The sequence below is a fragment of the Lynx canadensis genome, chromosome C1 (genome assembly GCF_007474595.2).
Source record: "Lynx canadensis isolate LIC74 chromosome C1, mLynCan4.pri.v2, whole genome shotgun sequence".
Taxonomy (NCBI): domain Eukaryota; kingdom Metazoa; phylum Chordata; class Mammalia; order Carnivora; family Felidae; genus Lynx; species Lynx canadensis.
Window position 1 is genome coordinate 202,058,767 of NC_044310.1, and position 18,035 is coordinate 202,076,801.

The 18,035-nt window shown below is 55.1% G+C and overlaps 2 protein-coding genes across 4 annotated transcripts in view; one reads left to right on the plus strand and one right to left on the minus strand.

The window, feature by feature from the left end:
• The window catches only part of PNKD (PNKD metallo-beta-lactamase domain containing), a 60,262-nt gene that overhangs the window by 2,529 nt on the left and 39,698 nt on the right, over nucleotides 1-18,035 (plus strand). The gene's annotated exons all lie outside the window — the stretch shown is intronic.
• On the minus strand, nucleotides 693-17,289 carry TMBIM1 (transmembrane BAX inhibitor motif containing 1). Of its 2 annotated transcripts, none has more exons than XM_030325226.2 (12): nucleotides 17,210-17,289; nucleotides 8,213-8,437; nucleotides 6,866-6,966; nucleotides 5,982-6,046; nucleotides 5,746-5,799; nucleotides 5,175-5,225; nucleotides 4,619-4,658; nucleotides 4,319-4,356; nucleotides 4,046-4,133; nucleotides 3,632-3,727; nucleotides 2,568-2,621; nucleotides 693-2,151 (listed from the first exon to the last, which is right to left on the minus strand). In XM_030325226.2, the coding sequence occupies exons 2-12, from the start codon at nucleotides 8,412-8,414 to the stop codon at nucleotides 2,005-2,007; spliced, it is 936 nt and encodes a 311-aa protein (XP_030181086.1). In that variant the 5' UTR covers nucleotides 8,415-8,437; nucleotides 17,210-17,289; the 3' UTR covers nucleotides 693-2,004. The 2 variants fall into 2 exon arrangements, with proteins under 2 accessions (XP_030181086.1, XP_030181087.1); XM_030325227.1 differs by lacking the exon at nucleotides 17,210-17,289 and adding an exon at nucleotides 11,879-11,956.

Here is an 18,035-nt window from a genome sequence, read left to right on the forward strand (position 1 = left end):
AGAGGGAGGGCTTGGTTACTCACATATGCTCCCTCTCACAGAAGCACTCAGTGTTCCCGGCTGGCTGGTTGGGGAAACCACAGAGACTTAAGTACAACAAGCCTAGGCTCAGGCCCTGGGGACCAGGCCCTCAGAGCTGTTGGCCCGGAGGGTGGAGTCCTACTGAGCCTCTAACAAAAAAAGAGAATCAAAAAGGGCATTCAGGGTGTGGGGGAAAAAACACGACTCCTCTTGGTCTAGTCCAAGTGACTCAGCCTCTCTGGGCCTCAGTTTCCTTGTTTGTGAGAGGGTTTGGACTAGTGGTTTCTAAGACATGAGTTCTAAACTTGAACCTGTGGTGCATCTCCCCCCATCAGTGTGAAAATCACGTGTACACATACAGCTTTGTGAGTAAGAGAGTTCCTAGCTCTCGTGTGCTTTTGTGAAGGGTCCATGATGCAGAAAAGGTCACGTTACCACTCTCATTCAGAGAGAGACCATTCGTCCGCGCCAGACCCAGTTTTGCTAAGGTTGAACCTTTACCGATCTACTGCGTCCGTCACCAGGAAGCACTGGGGCAAAATATGTTTTGTGATCTTAGGCAAGGTAGAGGAAACCAAGCCAAAATGCAGAGGTAGGAAGTGGACGGTTTGGGCAGAGCCAGACCAGCCCTCCCAGAGTGGACACCTTAAAGAAACTAGAGCCAAGTAGGGTTTTAACTTTGAAACACAAAACTTTATTACATTTCTACTTATGTCGTTTTGTGTGATATATTTAGGACCAAGTACTTAAGAGAAGTCCTAAGTATACCCTTGGGCTGATTTGGTTTCTACCCCCACTGACAGAAGGACTCTTGTCCTCCTTCCCCATTCCAGCTTGAGGCACTTGGTGTCATGAAGAAAGTGGCAGCTGGCTGGAGAGATGAGGCTCAAGTCTAAAATCCCCCAGCACAAGTTAAGAACAAACTGAGAGGGGAAGTTTCCTTTTGCTCAGGATCCTTCCCAGGTTAGCACAAGGAAAGAACAGAAATTTCCATGGACACCACAGTAGGCTTTCATACCCCTCAGATCAGGGAGAGGACCCCAGAGCATTTTCCTGCCCCGACACTGGCCTTTCTTCACCCTGGTACTTCCTGGCCCCACTTATAATCCTACAAACCACCCCATCTCCTGAGCTTTGCTCCTCACTTTCTTCTCTGAGCAGCTTGAGCACAGGAAGCAAGAGGTCTCTCCGACCAGAGATCTCAGAAGCCCCCAAGGAGGCCCCAGGGAGTTTTGGAGAATGGGGACCAGATGGCTGTGGACAGGCCTGCCCTCTCCACCACCACAAGCCATGAGGAAGCCCAGGGTAGATGCTGTTCTGTCTTGGCCCGTCCTTGGCTTTGCTTACTCTCCTCGTCCTCCCCTATTCCAAATCAACAGTATGTACATGCCATCGAAAGAAGAGGGACTGAAGCAGGGGAGACCCATGGGCACAGATCTCTTCTACCTTTGTGAGCCGGAAGGCACCAAGGGTTGTCAGAGGAGTACAGGATAATGGCCAGTGAGTCCAGGAGGCTGGGGACAAGGCTCTCTGGCTTTGTTGGGGGTTGAGGGAGGAAACAGCTTCAGCTACCAAGCCCAGAAGCCTATGGCAGAGGTGGGAGGGGACACCTCATCACCCCGAAGTTACTTCTACTTCTCATATTCCCTTTTGGCTGTAGAATAGGCTTTTTCTGTCCTTCCTGCAACCCCAACAGTCGAGAAGAATTTGGTGCCACGGAGTGGGTGGAGGGAGAAGGCACGTCTTCTGCCTGGTCCCTGCCGAGTCTACCAGAGGCAAGAGTTAGTCCCTGGTTCCTCCAGCCCCGCCAGGTCTCTGCACATCCACCGCCACAGAGGCCACCCATCCCAGGACAGAAAGGAAACTGGGCATATTACTGGAGGGGAAGGAAGGGGGTCTGAGGTCCGGACTCCAGTCACAGGGCCCAGCCCTCTAGGGAAGGGAGAGCCCACAGTGGGCGCACAGTGGGGTGGAAGGTGCTCCTTAATTGCGGTCCCCCACCAGCTGCAGCACAAAGGTGAAAATGTAGATGATGTCCGTGTAGATCTGCAGGGCGCCAGTGATGTAGTCCTCCGGGCTGATGGTGTGCTTTCGGTTTCCCAGGACCAGCTGCGTGTCATAAGCCAGGAACTGCAGGAACAGGGAAGGCTCGAGTGAGGGCCCAGGGGCTCAGGGGCCAGAGCTCCTGTCTGGTTCTCGTTTCATAAGCATATCTGTCCTAGGAGCCTCCGTGCCATGCAGTGTACTTAGGGACTCTTTAATGACCAGAACAACCCATGGTCTCTCCCCTCAAATGGTTCAGTCTAGGAAGGCAGAAAGACAGGCCATCATCTGTAATACAGCCTGCTGGGTATTCACAGCAGGCGAATGAACGAGCGATGGCAGGAATGCCCAGGAAATCGGTCACCTCTTGACCGTGGAAAGAGGAAAGGGCAGCTGTGGCCCCACTCCCTGGCTCCCAAGCAGCCTAAACTCCTGCTCCACCTGTATAGTTCCTCTTCTCCAGCCCCCACTCCCCTTCCTAGAGACAGCAGGGCCTTACTCACCAAGGTGAAGCAAATGGCCCCCAGAGCAGCATAGACCATGTGGAGCCAGTAAATCTGGGGAGAGGGGACAGGGACAGTGTTAGAGATCTTAGCAAAGCACAGACCCAGGCAGTCCCTCAGTGCCATTTCCCCCAGAATTCTGGCATCTGAGTGGGGAGACCCAGGAAGGTAGCTATGTGAAAGGACTACTTCTGCCTTCCACATCCTGAAAGAAATTAGGAATAGTAACATATTTGGGGTGCCTGGCTGGCTCATCTGGTAGAGCGTGTGAGTGTTGACTTCAGGGTTGTGAGTTCGAGCCCCACATTGGGTATAGAGATTACTTAAAAAAAAAGAACAGTAACATTTGGCAGAGAAAACAGAGGCCATCCTCCAGGGGTCATATAAAACCAATCTCCAAAGTTAGTTAGGTTACAGAAGGGTCCACTGTACTTCTGGAAAAAAGCAGGTGGTTGAGCTATAGCTCTGGGAGGGGCAGGAGCCAGGCAGGTACAGCTTGAAGAGCCCTAGACATAGTCAAGTCAGCATTCAGTAGAGTGGTTCCTGCAGCCTGGTGTGGGAGGGAAACCCCACTACCACCCTGACGACTGTCAGAATCATGGACCTCCAAGGCAGCCTGCTCAACAGCCCTCCAGGTGCCTGTCCACAGAAGGGTAGGGCCAGCCATGGTCAAGTAGGCAGGTGGCCCTCCTGATTGTACGCCTCCCTTCCCAGCACCACACTCCCCTCCTCGGGGGTCCCCTCCATCGAAGCCCATCTGCCATCTCCCTCCTCGAACCTGACTTCAGCTGCCAGACACATCTCACCCACTGTTTCCCATAGGAATTCTGTAATGTCATCCAGGGCTTCAGGTTCTGCGGTGCCCAGGGCTTTCCATCTCCTAACAGAGACGACCCTAACCAAAGGATGGTGCTCCAGCATTGGTGCCTTTTCTAGCCAGCTGAGAGCTTCCAGAAGTCAGAGCCTGCCCGGATGCCTGGGGCGTGGGCGTGCTGCAACACTTCACACCGAAAGTCTCCTGTGAATGTTAGGTTTGGGGACCGCAGCCCTCCCAGGACACTCACATATTTGAAGGACAGCACAATGGCGGTGACAATCCCAGTCACCATCATCACAATTCCCAGGACACAGAAGAGGCCTGTGCACGAGGTGAAGTCCACCTGCCAGGAAGGGAGGAGGAAGCACCTGTCAGACAAGTGTCACAACTAGCAGCCCAGCTAGACTGCCCTGCCTCCCCCTCCAGGGAGTCCCAGTGCTGCTTCTTGGAAGGCCTGGGCGTAACCATGACGTTCTGACAGACACAAGAAGCAGTTTTATAGCTGCAGACAGGAGGGGAAGGGGACTAGACTCCCCAAGGGAAATCCCTGGTGTAGAGGAGTCTGGGCCCTCACAGGCCTGCTCAACTGCCAAGCATGGAGGGCCAGGTTTATAGAAGAAGGGAGGTGGGGTGGCCAGGGAAGGGCCCTCCATACCCTCACCTTGGTCTGGAAGCAGAAGATGGTGACCGAAATGGACACCACGGCAGTGATGATCATTGCAATGATGACGGCTTTGGTTTCATACACACTGCGGAGAAGGAGTTCAGAGAGGCCAAAGGGATAGATAAGTCATGCAAGAATGACTTCAAAACCATCCCTTCTAGAAGGATCTTGCCCAGCATCCACCCATGCAGATGACTGCCAGCCCAGGGATGCCCCACTCCCACATAACAGACACTTCACAAGAGCGCGGTGGTTTGTCCTGGAATATACCTGGAAATGGTGCCCGTCATGAAGCCCATGGCAAGAGTCTGAGGGAAGGACAGAGACAAGAGTGAAACACATGAGAAAGGTGGCATGGAGGCATGGCCACAGTAGATTGCCAGAGCTGGGGGGGGGCAAACGTGACTGAGTAGGAAAGAGGCAGTGATGAGACCAATGCCATGGGTCAGGTTAGGGTCGGGGAGAGAGCCAGGGACATCTTCCACAGTGGTGTCCCCAGCCCCTTCCCTGGGACCAACTCTCTCTCTCTCACACCATCTCCACACCCTCCCTCAACCCTTCTAGACTTACAAAGAGGGTCAGCAGGATGATATTCCATGGGAAACGGCGTCTGAAAGGAAAGAGACCGTGTGTGATTAAGCGACTTGGGTCTAGCCCGGTATCAGAGGCTCCTTTAGCAGAAGGAAGTTCTTGGCTCAGGTGCGTAGAGAATTAGGCCTTGACTTGGGGGTGGGGAGGCGGGCATGGCCTTTGGTACCTGCTGGGGGGTTCTATGCAGGGACAACATGGGGCAGTGGGACGGACCTGGGCAATGGAGCCACAAACACCTGGGTCCAGTTGCAGTTCTTACAATGACTGCGTGACCGTGAGAAAGTTACTCAACCTCTGAGCCTTGGGTTTTCCATATGTGTTAAATGGTTAAAACGTTACACACCTTGCAGATGTACTGTAAAAATTACAGCCGCGTGGCTGAATAGATCCCACCCACCCAGGGGACTTTGTACGCACCTCAACTTCAACCGCACCCATGACCACGCAGCTGCTCTAGGGATCCCCTTGCTTCCCCAAACACTTGCCCCCCCCTCGTGCCCCCCACCATCCCTTCTCATCGTCTTCCAGGACTCACCTGGGTCCCTGGCAGCACACGAGGGTCAGATAGGTGCCCAGGAAGACAGCACTGGGGAGAGAGAAATGAGGAAATGGACGACAGGCCGAGCCTGCCCCTCAGCCCCATCTGGGCCCCGCCTGGTGGCACTCACCAGGCCGGCAGGCTGGGGGCCATTGGGAAGTCTGAGGGGAAGCCGCCCAGGACAAGTACCCCCCCCCCCCCAAGGGCACCAAGAACCTCTGAGACAGGGGGCTTGGCCAGGAAGGAGGCTGAAGGAGACCGTGGCAGACAGACTAGGAGAATCCGGGGACCATTTGGCAGTGTGCATGCAGCCACCAGCCCCCCACCCCCTGCTCCCAGGAGCTCTGCGGTGCTGTTACTCCTCACTTGGTGGCTCACACACCAAGAGTCTCACCCACCCTTGCCAGCAAAGCCGGCAGCCTGGAGGGCCCCTCAAAAAGCATTTTGATCGCTGCCCTGAGAAAAGCTGGTCAGTTGTCTCCCGCTCATCTCCCTGCCCCACCCCCAACACACACACACACACACACACACACACACACACACACAGCAGACAGGCGCAGAGACTCACTAGGACACATAGTAGACAAACAGGTTTCTCCTCACGAAATCACCAACTGGTTTCCTGTGGAGCAGGGGAGGACAAGGGAGGGGAGTCACACACCTCACACTCCCTGCCCAGGCCCTCCCAGCAGGCTGCGTTCCGCAGCGCCGCCCGCCCTGGCCACCACATGCAAACTCCCCTTCCAGTCCATCTGAGCACAGGGCCCGGCCCCACCCGCAGGGCCCCCGAGTCCTCAGACTCACACAAAGGTGAAGATAGCGATGATGGCCACCGTGATGAGCAGCTGGATGGAGATGATGCTGTAAACCTGGAACATAGGCCAGGGTGGGGGCAGCATGTGTCACCATCCCCTGTGTCCCCCCAGGAAGCAGCCAGTCCCCCCCAAGAGCCCCAAAGACCCTACTACCCTGCCCACGTCTCTTACAGGGGGCGAGGGGGCCCCTTCTTAATGGTGAAGGATCTCCTTCTTACTTCATTTCCACTAGGGCCCTCCTCGGCTGCAGCCTGGCCCGAAGGCCCCCTACCCTTGAGGAGTCTGGCTCAGATACTAGACGCACCCTCAGAGCTGACCCCCACCTCCAGCTGCTCCCTGACATTTCCCCCACCCCTGTCCAACACTTAGCCTCAGTTCCCCACTTACTCCCCCTGCCTCGCTGCACTACCGGGTGTGGCCTCCACACTTCTGGGAGTTCAGTGTGACGTCTGTCAGGTATCTACCTCCTCGGGTATCCACCTACTCGGAGCAGGGCACCGTGCAGATGTGAGATGGGGGAGGGATGGAGTATAAAAGAGTTTGATCATTCTGACTTCAAGTTGCTCACAGTCTAACAGGAGAAAGACGTTTGGGGAGGACAGAACACTTTGGCGAAGCCCACCTAGATTTTCCCAGATTGAATCTGTCCCCCACCACAAGGTCAAGGAAGAGAAGAGTGAAAGGCGGGGAACGTGGGTCAGCGGAGCTGGGGGCCCCTCTGAGGGCAGGGCAGGACTAAAGAGAATTCGGAAGGCAACAGCGTATCTGCATGGGAATGAGTGCCCCGGAACTAATAGTGCCTGGCCATCTCCACCCCCGGCCCCACCCCATTCCCACAGCCTACGTACAGTGGCCTCCCCGCCCATATCTCACCTTTCGGATGAAGGTGTGTCGGACTTTCCTGTCATCCCATTCTCCAGGCCCGAAGCTTTCACTCACTGCTCTCTCCTCCGCATCATAGCCCTGGCCTGGGCCTGGGAACAGATCAAATATGACCAACTGGGGACCTGGGACATGTGGCCTCAATCTCAAAGCCTGCATGACATTATCTCAGAGTCTCAGGGATCTCCAGCCGAAAGACAAGGGTATAACTCAGGAACTCCTCACCCAAATCAGGTCCTCTGGATGCCCTCAGAGTAACCCAGGGATGGCCTGGGCACCATGCGGAGCCGAGCGTCCCTGTCACAAGGGGACTTTGGTGTAAGCCATTCCATCGGTGTGCATTCACTGATGGCTCCTGTATGGGGGTGCCCGGCCCACACCTGGGTGCTCTGGGGGATGAACACTCATGATCTTCAACTAGGGGTCACGATCTAGTGAGGAAGCCAGGCAGGGGCAGGGCTTGGGGCATCAGCCAGAGGAGCTGGCAGGGCCGGAGCAGGGGCGTCACGGATGGAAGGAGGAAGAGGAAGATAGAAACACAGCGAATGTGTGGAGGGTGGAGAACACAGTGAGGAGCATAATCTGCATCCGGCAAACATCAGCACTCGGGGATGCCAGCGGCCTGTGTGCACAGGACAAAGCATGACTGTGACCGTGACTGATGTGCTAGTATTCCCAACAGAACACAGATGGCCAGCTGAGAGCTGGCCGTGCCCCAGAATTCCAGAGGCTACAGGACTCAAAACATTCCTTCAATGCTTCCTTGGACACTGCTTTCAAAATCTGCATGTGAGCCATTCAGGAAAAATCCCTGCATTCTAATCTCTCATTTCTAACCAAACAGAGCATTTACCTGCCATGACATTTATCAGACATCCAAATGACTTCTGGATGTCTGTAAGATTCAGATGTTACCTTAAAGGATGAGGACTTGTCAGCATCGAGAATATTTAAGGAAAAAAAAAAAAAAGTGCCTCAGGCAAAGGCAGTTACTAGAAGAGAGGAGTCCAGGGGGTGGCAACTGTCTAGCTAGGACACGGAAATGGCCTTCAGGAACCAGTTGCCTTACCCCGCCACTTTCTCATCTGATATGGAAGTTCTGGTGTGTGTCTATGGACTCAGTCTCCTTGCTGAATAAAGGGGCTAGTAGGTGGCTCAGGGCCAGGTGCTAAGGGGATGGGGGGGGGCAGGTAACAAAGATGGTGAAACAGGAGAGATCTAAGGAGAAGATGAAAAAAGGGATGGGACAGGAAGCTGAGATGGAAGGAAAAGAGGTGGCCTCATGTGGTACAAGTGCTGCCTCGTCCCCCCCCCCCCAGCTGCCCCTCGGGGACTCACCGTAGTTCATGGGCATCGGGTGGATGGGGGGCATAGGCTGTGGATAGCCAGCAGGGTGACCGTAGCCAGGCTGTGGGTAGGCCGGGTAGGCCGGGTAGCCACCAGGCAGGACAGACGGCTGCCCGTAGCCCCCCTGGGGTGGAGGGCCAGGGTACAGAGGGTTGCGGTCCTCATACGGAGGGGGGGCACTGGGGCTGGACATGGCCGCTCAAGGGCTGAGGGCACCTGAAATGGAGATGAGAAAATCAGTCAGGAGTGCCCGGACCCAGCTCACGGGGCCCCAGTCCAGGCTGCCTCTGTGGAGAGGGGACCCTCACATTTTCTCTCTTGATCGTGATCACAGTGTCATCCTCTGCCCACAGGCCATCCTCCCCATCCCCACCAGCTCAGCCCCTGTCCCTCTGCCTTCATGCCAGCTTTCTGTCTACAGCCCTCCCTCCTGTGCCGCTTCATGCCCCCAGGAAAGCAGAAGGGGGGATTTGTGCAGGAGCCCAGAGCAGTCACTGGGCATCAGTGGTGTGAGAGACGAGGGACGGAAGCCCGGGAACTCCCCTGTGCTCATTTAAGAAAAGTTTCCAGTGACCACAGAAGAAGCTTGATGGCCCCAGCCAAGCCTGGGGGTGAGTCACGCGGCCAGCCGGGACCCATTGAAGGGGTCAGCCCAGCCCCCACAGCAGCTGGCAGGAGCCTCAGGCCTGAAAGGCAGAGCTGGGGAGGAGCCAGGGCTCTAAGTGGAGGGGGAGGACAAGCTAGCCCCAGAGCCGAGCCACCAGGCCCAAGCGGGAGGGCAGTGGGCCCGTGGCCAGTGGCTCCGTGGCCAGTGGCTGAGTCAGGGGACGCCTGAGAGGCCTGGGCGAGTAGCTGCCTGGGGCTGGCCACTCAGGGCTGGGGAGCTGCACAAAAAAGGTGAGGCCAGAGACAGGACTTTCTGGTTCCTTCAAATAACAGCTAAGGTGCATCTGATGGGTGTCGCAGCATATGGCTGCTACTGTTCTCTTCACAGCCTTGCCAGGTAGTAGATAGTGCGTACAGGGCCCCGAAACCCCCTGGGAGGGAGAGACCCATGTTTTGGGCTCTGGAGCCTCTGGTATCCCCGTGATTCCTGCCTGTTCCCCAGCAGGAGCTGTGGCTAAGTGGGGAGGAGAATGCACTGATGAGTCATGCCTCAAGACCCAGCAGGTGTCTTCTCTGTGGCAGGAGGAGTCCCACGGCCAGGGGAGGGCTGAGGAACGAGGAGGGAACCCCAAAAACACAGCTGAGAGGGACCTCCAGGTCTTATGGCCCAAATGCTCAATTTAGAGAAGAGGAACAAGGCGCAGAATAGTGAAGCGACTCTTGACTCCACAGGGCCACAGAACGAGCAGGTTAATGGTACCACCGGAACTGAGGCCTTCAGGGTCCTGGGTCTGCATCCTCTATATTAGGCTGTGTTCTTTCTGCCTCTTAGGCCAAATAAATGTCCTCCAGGCCTGGTGTTCCCCTCTGAGGTGGCAAAGATGGGGGCTTGGGAGAAGCTAAGAAGGGGGTCCCTGAAAAGCCTTGACAGGGCCATGACCTCCTCCCACAGCATCTCCCAAGGGGCAGACCTTTAGGACCCCCCAGCGAGGAAGCACCCCCGGATCCAGGCAGGCAGACGTGCTCAGAACCTCTGCTGGAAGGAAGAGAGAACCGGCTTCTCTTTTTAGGGCACCCCGCACAGTCCAGGGATCAGATAAAGAATTGTCTTATCTCTTCTCTCTTAGGAGAACTGGGATAATTCAGAGAGGAAGGTGGTGGGGAGGGGCAGGGAGGAGGGATCGGATATCAGGCCAGGGCTCTAAATGGGTTACTTTGAGGAAAGCTGTTCTCCATCTTCCCAGAGTAGATGGGCCAGCACAACAAGAATGTGTCAGGTCAGAAATAAGAAAGACCTTTCTGACAGTGAGGGTGTGACAGCAAACCAAGGCTTCAAAAGCAGGGTCATGGTGAAGGTCCTGCACAGTGGAGTAGGGCGACCTGAGGAAATAAGGAGTGAAAGAGAACGAGAGAAGACCAAACACGGAGTGTTGTGAGCATAAGAAACAGATATTAGCTGCTTTGGAAATGTCCCGGTCTTCCGTAAGGATAGGGTAATAAGTATAAATATGTGAATCTTAATAGATTTTGAAAAAGGAAGAAACACGAACTGGCTCTCCTCCCCTGAGGCAAAAGGCTCCTTCTCCCTACACCCCTCTGCCCGTCCCTCTCCAAGAATCCCCTTTTAACTCCACCAAGAGAATGGCATCCTGTCTATAGGAAGAGGTGCAAACAGGTCACTTTGGAGTAGGGTATATCTAAAACTTATTAAAAAAAAGAAAAGGGTGTCTGGCGGGCTCAGTCAGTGGAGCATACAACTCTTGATCTCAGGGTTGTAAGTTCAAGCCCCGTGTTGGGTGTAGGGATTACATAAAAAAAACAAAATATTAAAAAAAAAAAACTTACTATGGAGTAGGGCTATGTGTTATTATTACAGCCATCTCAGCCCGGGGTTCCTGTGATGCCCACCCATCTGGGTGATGGCACACAGATGAATAGGCTGAGCATGGCCCAAGAGGCACTGGCAGGAAAGGCCCTGTGGTTTGAAGCCCCAGCTGGGCCATCACAGGTGATGACACCATGACCTGGCCCTGTCTCCTGCTGGGGGTGCTCCTCTATAAAATGAGGTGTTATGGGTCAGATGATCTGTGAGCTCATTTCCTGCTCTAACAGATTGTGAACTATCTGAGGCACCCAGCGACATGGGGCTTGCCCTTTGCCTGGCCAGCAGTGGCCCCTCCCTCCTCCCTCTAAGCCAAGCTGGGCAAACAGGCTCCTTTCCAGACCACAGGGGCTGCGGCCCCAGGGTAAATCATGGAGAGGAAGGTCAGCCTCGGATTGGCCACCAGGTCTCCAGGGGCCTGGTCCAGCTCAGGAGGCCGCTGACTCACGGGGACTCCCTCTGCACGTTCTCACCCCTCCCTTTGACTCTTCTGAGGAATTCACCAGTAGACCCGCCTGCTAGAGACACAGCAGCTCACAGTCCAGTTCTCCAAGGGCTCAGCCACCAGCCCATGCTCACCAGAGATTGGCACTGACCATGTCACCTCACTATGACTCACTGTCTCCACCTGGAGAATGGGTTTAATACTCTTAACAATACCCTTCTCAGAGTTGTAAAAATATGCATAAAGCACTTAGAAGGGTACCTGACCCCTGATAAAAACAGTAAATGCTGGCTCTTTATAGTTATTATTTTATTAGTCCTTACAGTAGTCCAACAGGGTGGATAATGTTATCCCTATTTACAAATGAAGAAATAGAGGCTTAGAAGAATTAAGTCACTTGCCCAAAGTTACTTAGCTAGGGTGTGATGAAGTCAACACCTGAGCGCCAAGACGGACTGCAGAGCCCCATGCTCTCATCTCTCATTTTGATGCCCCGTCTATCTAAGCCTCTCGTCACCACTCACGGCTACCCGTCTAAGACCCTCTAATGACAACAGAAGGCTCACATAGCAAAGGACACGGAACCACTCAGGCCCCTCCGTAATTCCCCATCTCCCGGTTCCCAAACACCGCCAGGAGGTTAAGAGGGTATTCAGAGCTAGAGATTCTTAAATGACAGAGCTAAAAGCAAACTCTCTCATCTAAGGTGAGCCAGCCCACTCGCTTTACCAGCCAGACGGGGAAGTCGAGTGACCTCTCCATGGTCATGGTCATGTTGCCGGACCTGAGGCGGGGCCTACATCCCCGCTCTCTGATGTGCAGTCCTGGGCACAGGAGAAGGGGAGAGCATTCAGGCGAGTCAGAGGAGTGGCAGAACACAGCCACACCCACCTCTGAGCAGTGCCAGGCGGGCAGGAGCCTTGGCCCACGGCTGGGCCTGCCCCCTGACAGCTGCCCAGCCTACATGAGGGCCCTGGTCACTCTGTGTCATGGAGACCTCGGAGAAGGATGAGGTTTGGGGCCCGCCTCTGCCTAGGCAGTAGGGAAAGGGGGAAGTGGTCAGTGTTTACTTTCAGAGCTGTGAGTAATGGTAGGCGCTGGAGAATGTGGAGTTGAAAGAGAAGGAGGAGAAAGAGGAGGGAGACGATCCAGAGATGGGGAGGATGACTGATGCCCAAAGACTAGAAACCAGGAGTCAGGTCATCTGGGTTCTGCCAGTAGCTAGTAGAGGAGCTCACAGTCTCCATGGGCTAAAAGGGACCTTGAAGGGTCCCCACTGGAAGCATGAATTTTCCTAAAACACAGTAGGCATTCAGTTTCTCCTGAACACACTCCAACAACAGGGAGCAAGGCTGTGCCACTTGCAGGCAGCCTGAATCATTAGAACATTCTTCCTCACCATGCCTGTTATCAAGACGTTCTAACTGCCCCATCCTTGCCATGTTACAGATCTAAGTCTGCTCCCCCATCGTCAAGACCCCAATCCCCCACCAGAAGGAGCCAGAAGCTCTCCTTTCTCCTCCAGACCCAGCCGTCCCAGCAGCAGCAGTGGGCGGGCTCAAACACAGGACTTGTTGGCTGTCAGGGTTTTCAGGTACAGCCTTGGGGAAACAGCCCCTTCCCCCGGAGCCACCTCGGTGTGGCCACCACAGCTCTGGCCAGCTGAGGCCCAGGCTCAGGCTCCCCTGGGCGCACCTGAAGGGTTAAGGCTCTGGAATCTGCAGAGAGGAGGCCTGAGCTACCGGAGTCACAGCAAGCAAGCAAGCAAGCAAGCAAGCAAGCAAGCAAGCAAGCGGGTGTGTGTTGGAGGGAGGGGCGGAAAGGAGCAGCTGACTGGTCCAGGCAGCCTGCCCTCCTCGCTGCCAGGAACCGATGCCCAGAGTCAGAATGGAAAGAATAGCTCAGAGTGTGCATCTCAGGAAACCCCACCCAGCAGGCACAGGAACACAGCCCCTGGCCTCGTAGGACGGTCTCCTTCCCTCCCTTTTCCTCTACCTACCCCAACTCCTCCAGCTCTCCCCACCCCCACCCCCAGCACAGAGCCACCAGGGCAGAGGACTAAAAAAGATACACCCAGGAGTGTCTGGGCAGTCACCAGGCCTGCTGCACACGGACCAAGAGGCCCAGAATCAACTTATCCTTCAGTCTGCCTGGCTTCTGGGAATAACAGGATGACTCTGAGGGGATCTAAAACCTGACGTAAGAGACGGAGTGGCCTTTAGAAATCATCCGGTTATCTAACAGACAAGGAAACCCCAATGCCAAGAAAGTTCCTGTCCCAGCCCACAAAAGGGCCTCTTGGTCATGGGTTTGGAACTTCCATCCCCAGCCATGCCCAGTGAGGCGGGGCCAAAACAAGATACCCTTTCCCCCCTATCCTCGCCCCCCGCCCCCATCATGCCTTCCTGCTCAGAAGTAGATAAGACTGCCAACCCATGACTTCCGTCCCAGCCCCAGCCCCGAGCCAGGGTGGCCTCTCTCAGATCTGAGGCTAAGAGGGGTGAGGAAGATGCCCTGGAGAGCAGAAGTAACCCAGGCCCCACAGCTTCAGCCCCCGTCAGTGGGTGATAGAATTGTGCCGGCAGTGTGGGTGAGCTCAGCGACCCCAGCCACATCTATGGTCCCATGGGCCGGGCCATGCAGATGAGGGAGGAGAATTCAGAGACACAGCCCCTATCCACCTCCTCCTTTGGTTTCCTCTCTGCCTCTCAGTTGGAATTCAAGACTAGGAGGGAGCAGAGGCAGGCAGAATTAACAACCCACCATGCAGAAAGGAACGAACCCTTCCCTGTGATAGGCAGGGAAGGAAGAGAACCGCTCACAGCAGTAAGTAATGTACCTGTCATTGGCTACTCAGGTAGGTCTGAGCCTCACAACGGCCCTCTGGGGTGCATGTTCTTACCCCCACTCTATAGATAAAACTGAAATTCAGACAAAAACAGATCTAGGGTCCCACAGCAGGCAAACAGCAGAGATGTGTTTGAACCCAGATTTGAGGTCTGATTTTACAGTTCATACCCTTTGCTTTGACACCTGCTTGGAACAGAAGCCCCTGAGGCATGCCCACCAGCCACCTGTGTGCCCAGGCCAGCACCTGGGGCGGGCTGAGGTAGCAAAGACCTTTTCCCTTGCACAAAGTCAGTCCAACGCCAGAGCTCGGGGTTAGAAGGCAGGGAGCAGAGTTCTCGTCCTGGTCTTAACCCCACTGTGAGTCAGGGTGGGCCACTCCACATCTCTGGACTCACTTTTCTCCTCCATAAAACAAGTACATGGAACCAAAAGATCAAGTCCATTCCGACTCCAAGAGCCTCTGCTTCTGAATGAGCAGCGGGTTTCAGGGCAGAATGACCCACAGGTTTCAGGGCAGAGTGACACATTTCCTAAGGAATCTATGCTGGGGTCACTACTGATGTAAAATGTCCGCAGAGGCAGAGGCACCTGACACATTCCGGGTTTGGGACTGGCCCTAATGCCCTTTCCTCCCAAACTGCCCCCATACTGCCCTCTGGACCCTGCAGCCAGCATTTCCTGGGTGCTCACTTACCCCAGAGTCTGCAAAGAAAGAACCTAACACCATAGACAAGGAAGATTACCAGGCAGGAAGGCGAGAGACCCGGGCTCAAAAGTTCTAACCCTGCCACCAGGCAAATGCCCTCCCTCGGCTTCCTTTTCCCCCAAATCAGCCCCCATGGGGGCAAAGGGGAGGGACTCGTTACCCAGAACCATGGCATTGAAAGCCAAATTCATCCAGCCAGGCATTTCCCAAACTGCTCTAAAGAACACTACCCCGGGAGATGTTAACAAATGAGCTCTGAAACAGATAAGTCTGAAAAACAATCCATACCCCTTTTGGAAATTCCCAAGGCACAAGGGCATTTTTAGCCTCTGAGAAGCCCTGCCTTGAGCAAAAGCTGTTCAACTTTGTTTCACCCAGTTTTCCTCCAAACTTGCTCAAGCCTGAAACATTTTTATCAGAGCACACCTAATTAATATCCTGTGGGATCCTGACCAGGCCACCTTTGTTTTACAGATAGACCCAACCCTGAGAATGATTCATGTCCCAACTCCTCATATCTTAAAACCCCTGTCCTTCTACCCAGCCCTCAGAGCAGTCACATGAAGTACAGGCATGCCCCCCTCACTCTGAGTCAGTTCACTGCCAGCCAGCGTCCACGGCAAGGGTCCTTCTCCTCTCTACCCCCCACCTCCCAGACAGCTGCTATTATATTCTCCATGGTGGAATTTACTGATCTACTGCCAAGGGCTGGGGGGACATCTTCAACTAGCATAGAACCAGGAGACTGGCATCGCCTACCATCCCCTTGCTGTCATGGGAAAAATACAAATCATTAAACACAAGAAGAAGGACTCATTCTTATCTTCCTCCCTGACTGGTATATGGAGTACCCTCAGTACCGGCACCTTGGCCTGTAGACTTCTGAATATCATCTCTACTTCAAAACAAGACCCAAGTTTTGGCCCAGAATCTCAACTCTTAGGGTTGGAGGTCAAGGCCCTCCCCTGTACAGCAGTCCCAACAGAATGCTCAAGAAAGCCCACATCAGCATTAACCGTGTTGTTAGCGGAGACCTTCTTCCCAGAGCTGTCTCGGCTTCCCCTCTCTGACCCTGCCCCTGCAGCCCTCCGAAGACACAAGTGTATGTCCCTTCTCTGGGGCCTCTGCGCTTTCTGAAGGACCCTGGGTGAGAAGTTTGGGGGGTGGATGGAAGTGCTCTGAAGTAGACAGCTTCCAGCTGAGGCCCCTGTTCCCATGGGAGGAGTCTGAGCTGAGGTGGCTATTACCCCAGCTCATGACATGAAGCTCTCCCCACACTTATGGTGTAACCCATCATTACGTCTCTGACGTGCCCATTTTTACAAGCGAGGCCCTGAGGTCATGGCACCAGAAGACAGAAGAAGTCAATGCCCTTGACATTTGTGTGGTCCCACCACTTCTTTCTAAGTTACAAACTGGGTCCTCTGTTTGGGTCCCATGGCTAGAGAGGCAGGGACAGCAGGCAGGTGAGGAGAAAGTAAGGCTGCCCCTCAGCCCCCGACAAAGCAGCCCCAAGGCAGCACCTGGCTCCCCCTGCCACCACTGGCCAGGCCAAAGGCGCCAGCTTTGAAACCAAAGCTCACTGGTGAGATGAATATTTCAGAGCCCCAGAGAACTGGACACCTGAAGGACCTGCCATGACATCTGGCCCTGACCCTGGTTCCCTGACCCCCACTTAATCCCATGTCCAGGTTCCTCAGGTAGAATGCCACCCCCTGGATACCACACGCAGGCCACAGTGGGGTGAGAGGGGATGGACACCCTGGAGGACAAGCTGATGCAGGACCCACAGATCAGGGCCAAGCCTCCCAGCAGCCTTCCCCTGCTGGCACTCCCACTGGCTCCTGGCTCCTTCCCCAGCTCCACTTGTTTTCCCCTTTCCCATGTTCCCATTGGGTTTTTATGCTGACCCAAAGAGGCCACGAGGAGGACAGTACTTCCTTGTAGCTTTCTGAATCCAGCCTGGGCACAGTGGCTGGAAGCAGGCAGGCTGAGGCAAAGTCACGGTGACAGGGGTGGCACTTCCCCACGCCAAGCATAGAGGGCTGCTGACCCCTCCCCCCACTCACTCACAGACTCATTCACCTGTCTACACCAAGGCTGGCACCAGGCTCCCCGGCCGCTCCCCTCCCCCTCCCACCAGCCGAGGGACCTGACAGCCTCATCCCACGCGCCACGGGCCACTCTGGGGGCTCGTACGGGAGACACGCCCTGCGACGCACGCGCCAGAAAGAGGGGGACGCGACACCCACAGACCCTGGCCCGCTCGCTGGTGCCCACCACCCACTGCTCGGCTCCCAACGCCAAACAGGCGCCACCCGGCCTCCCGGGGAGCAGCGGGAAAGCGAAACTCCAAGGGCGAAGGCAACAGATTCCCATTCTAGCACCGCCTCCCCGGGCCGGGCACTCTGAAAAAGTTTGGGGCGTCGTCCCAGCTCTGGCTCCGTTCCCGCCGACACGGGGTCCCCAACTCCCGCTGGCCCCGGCTCCCTGGCTTGCCTGACCGCTCCGACGGTGCGCTCCCGGCCTCCCTCCCGGCGCGGCGAGTCCGGCACCGAGCGCGCTGACCAGGCCTGGGCTGGGCTGGGGCTCCGCGCCCCGCCCCGTCGTCCCAACCCCGTGGGGCGGGGCCTTGGGGCGCCGCCAGGGGGCGCTGGGGTCCGCCCGGCGTCTCGCCCGCGCGCGCGCGCGCGCGCGCGCGCGCGCGGCTGCCGAGGCCCCGACGTGATTCTAGTGTTCTCACATTTAAAGGCAATACCTGATCACTGATGGAAACCGACAAAACACAAAAATAGAGGAGGAAAATCACGTCTTTCCACGCCTCCCGACTCCCTGCGGAAAGCGCTTGCGTTTGTGCTTCTTTGCCTTATACGTCCATGTGTTTCACTTGTCTTTCTGGAGTGGGGTCATATTATATGATGTTTTAAATATTGCTTTTATTTTACTTAACATTTTATCAAGAACATTTTTTCTTGACACTAGATAATTCTTCAAAAGCGTAATTTTAATGCCGCAAAGTATTCTATCACATAGCTGTGCTGATTTATTAAATCAGTTTCCTGCTGGAGGACATTTAAACTGTTGCCCATTTTTCATTATTAGACATAAATCCATGAACACCCTTGACAATTCTCTTCTTTTAAGCCGAACGCCCTTTGCAAGTTTAAAACTTCAAACGTCCAAATGTAGAGGGAACTGGGAATCTCTGACCCTGGGAACTGAGACATTCCCCGATTGAAGTTACTTCAACCAGGAAAGCAGGTGTTTGAGAGTCAGAAGGCCTGACTTGGGATGTAGGTTACTAGTATTAGTGTGCCTGTCGTGT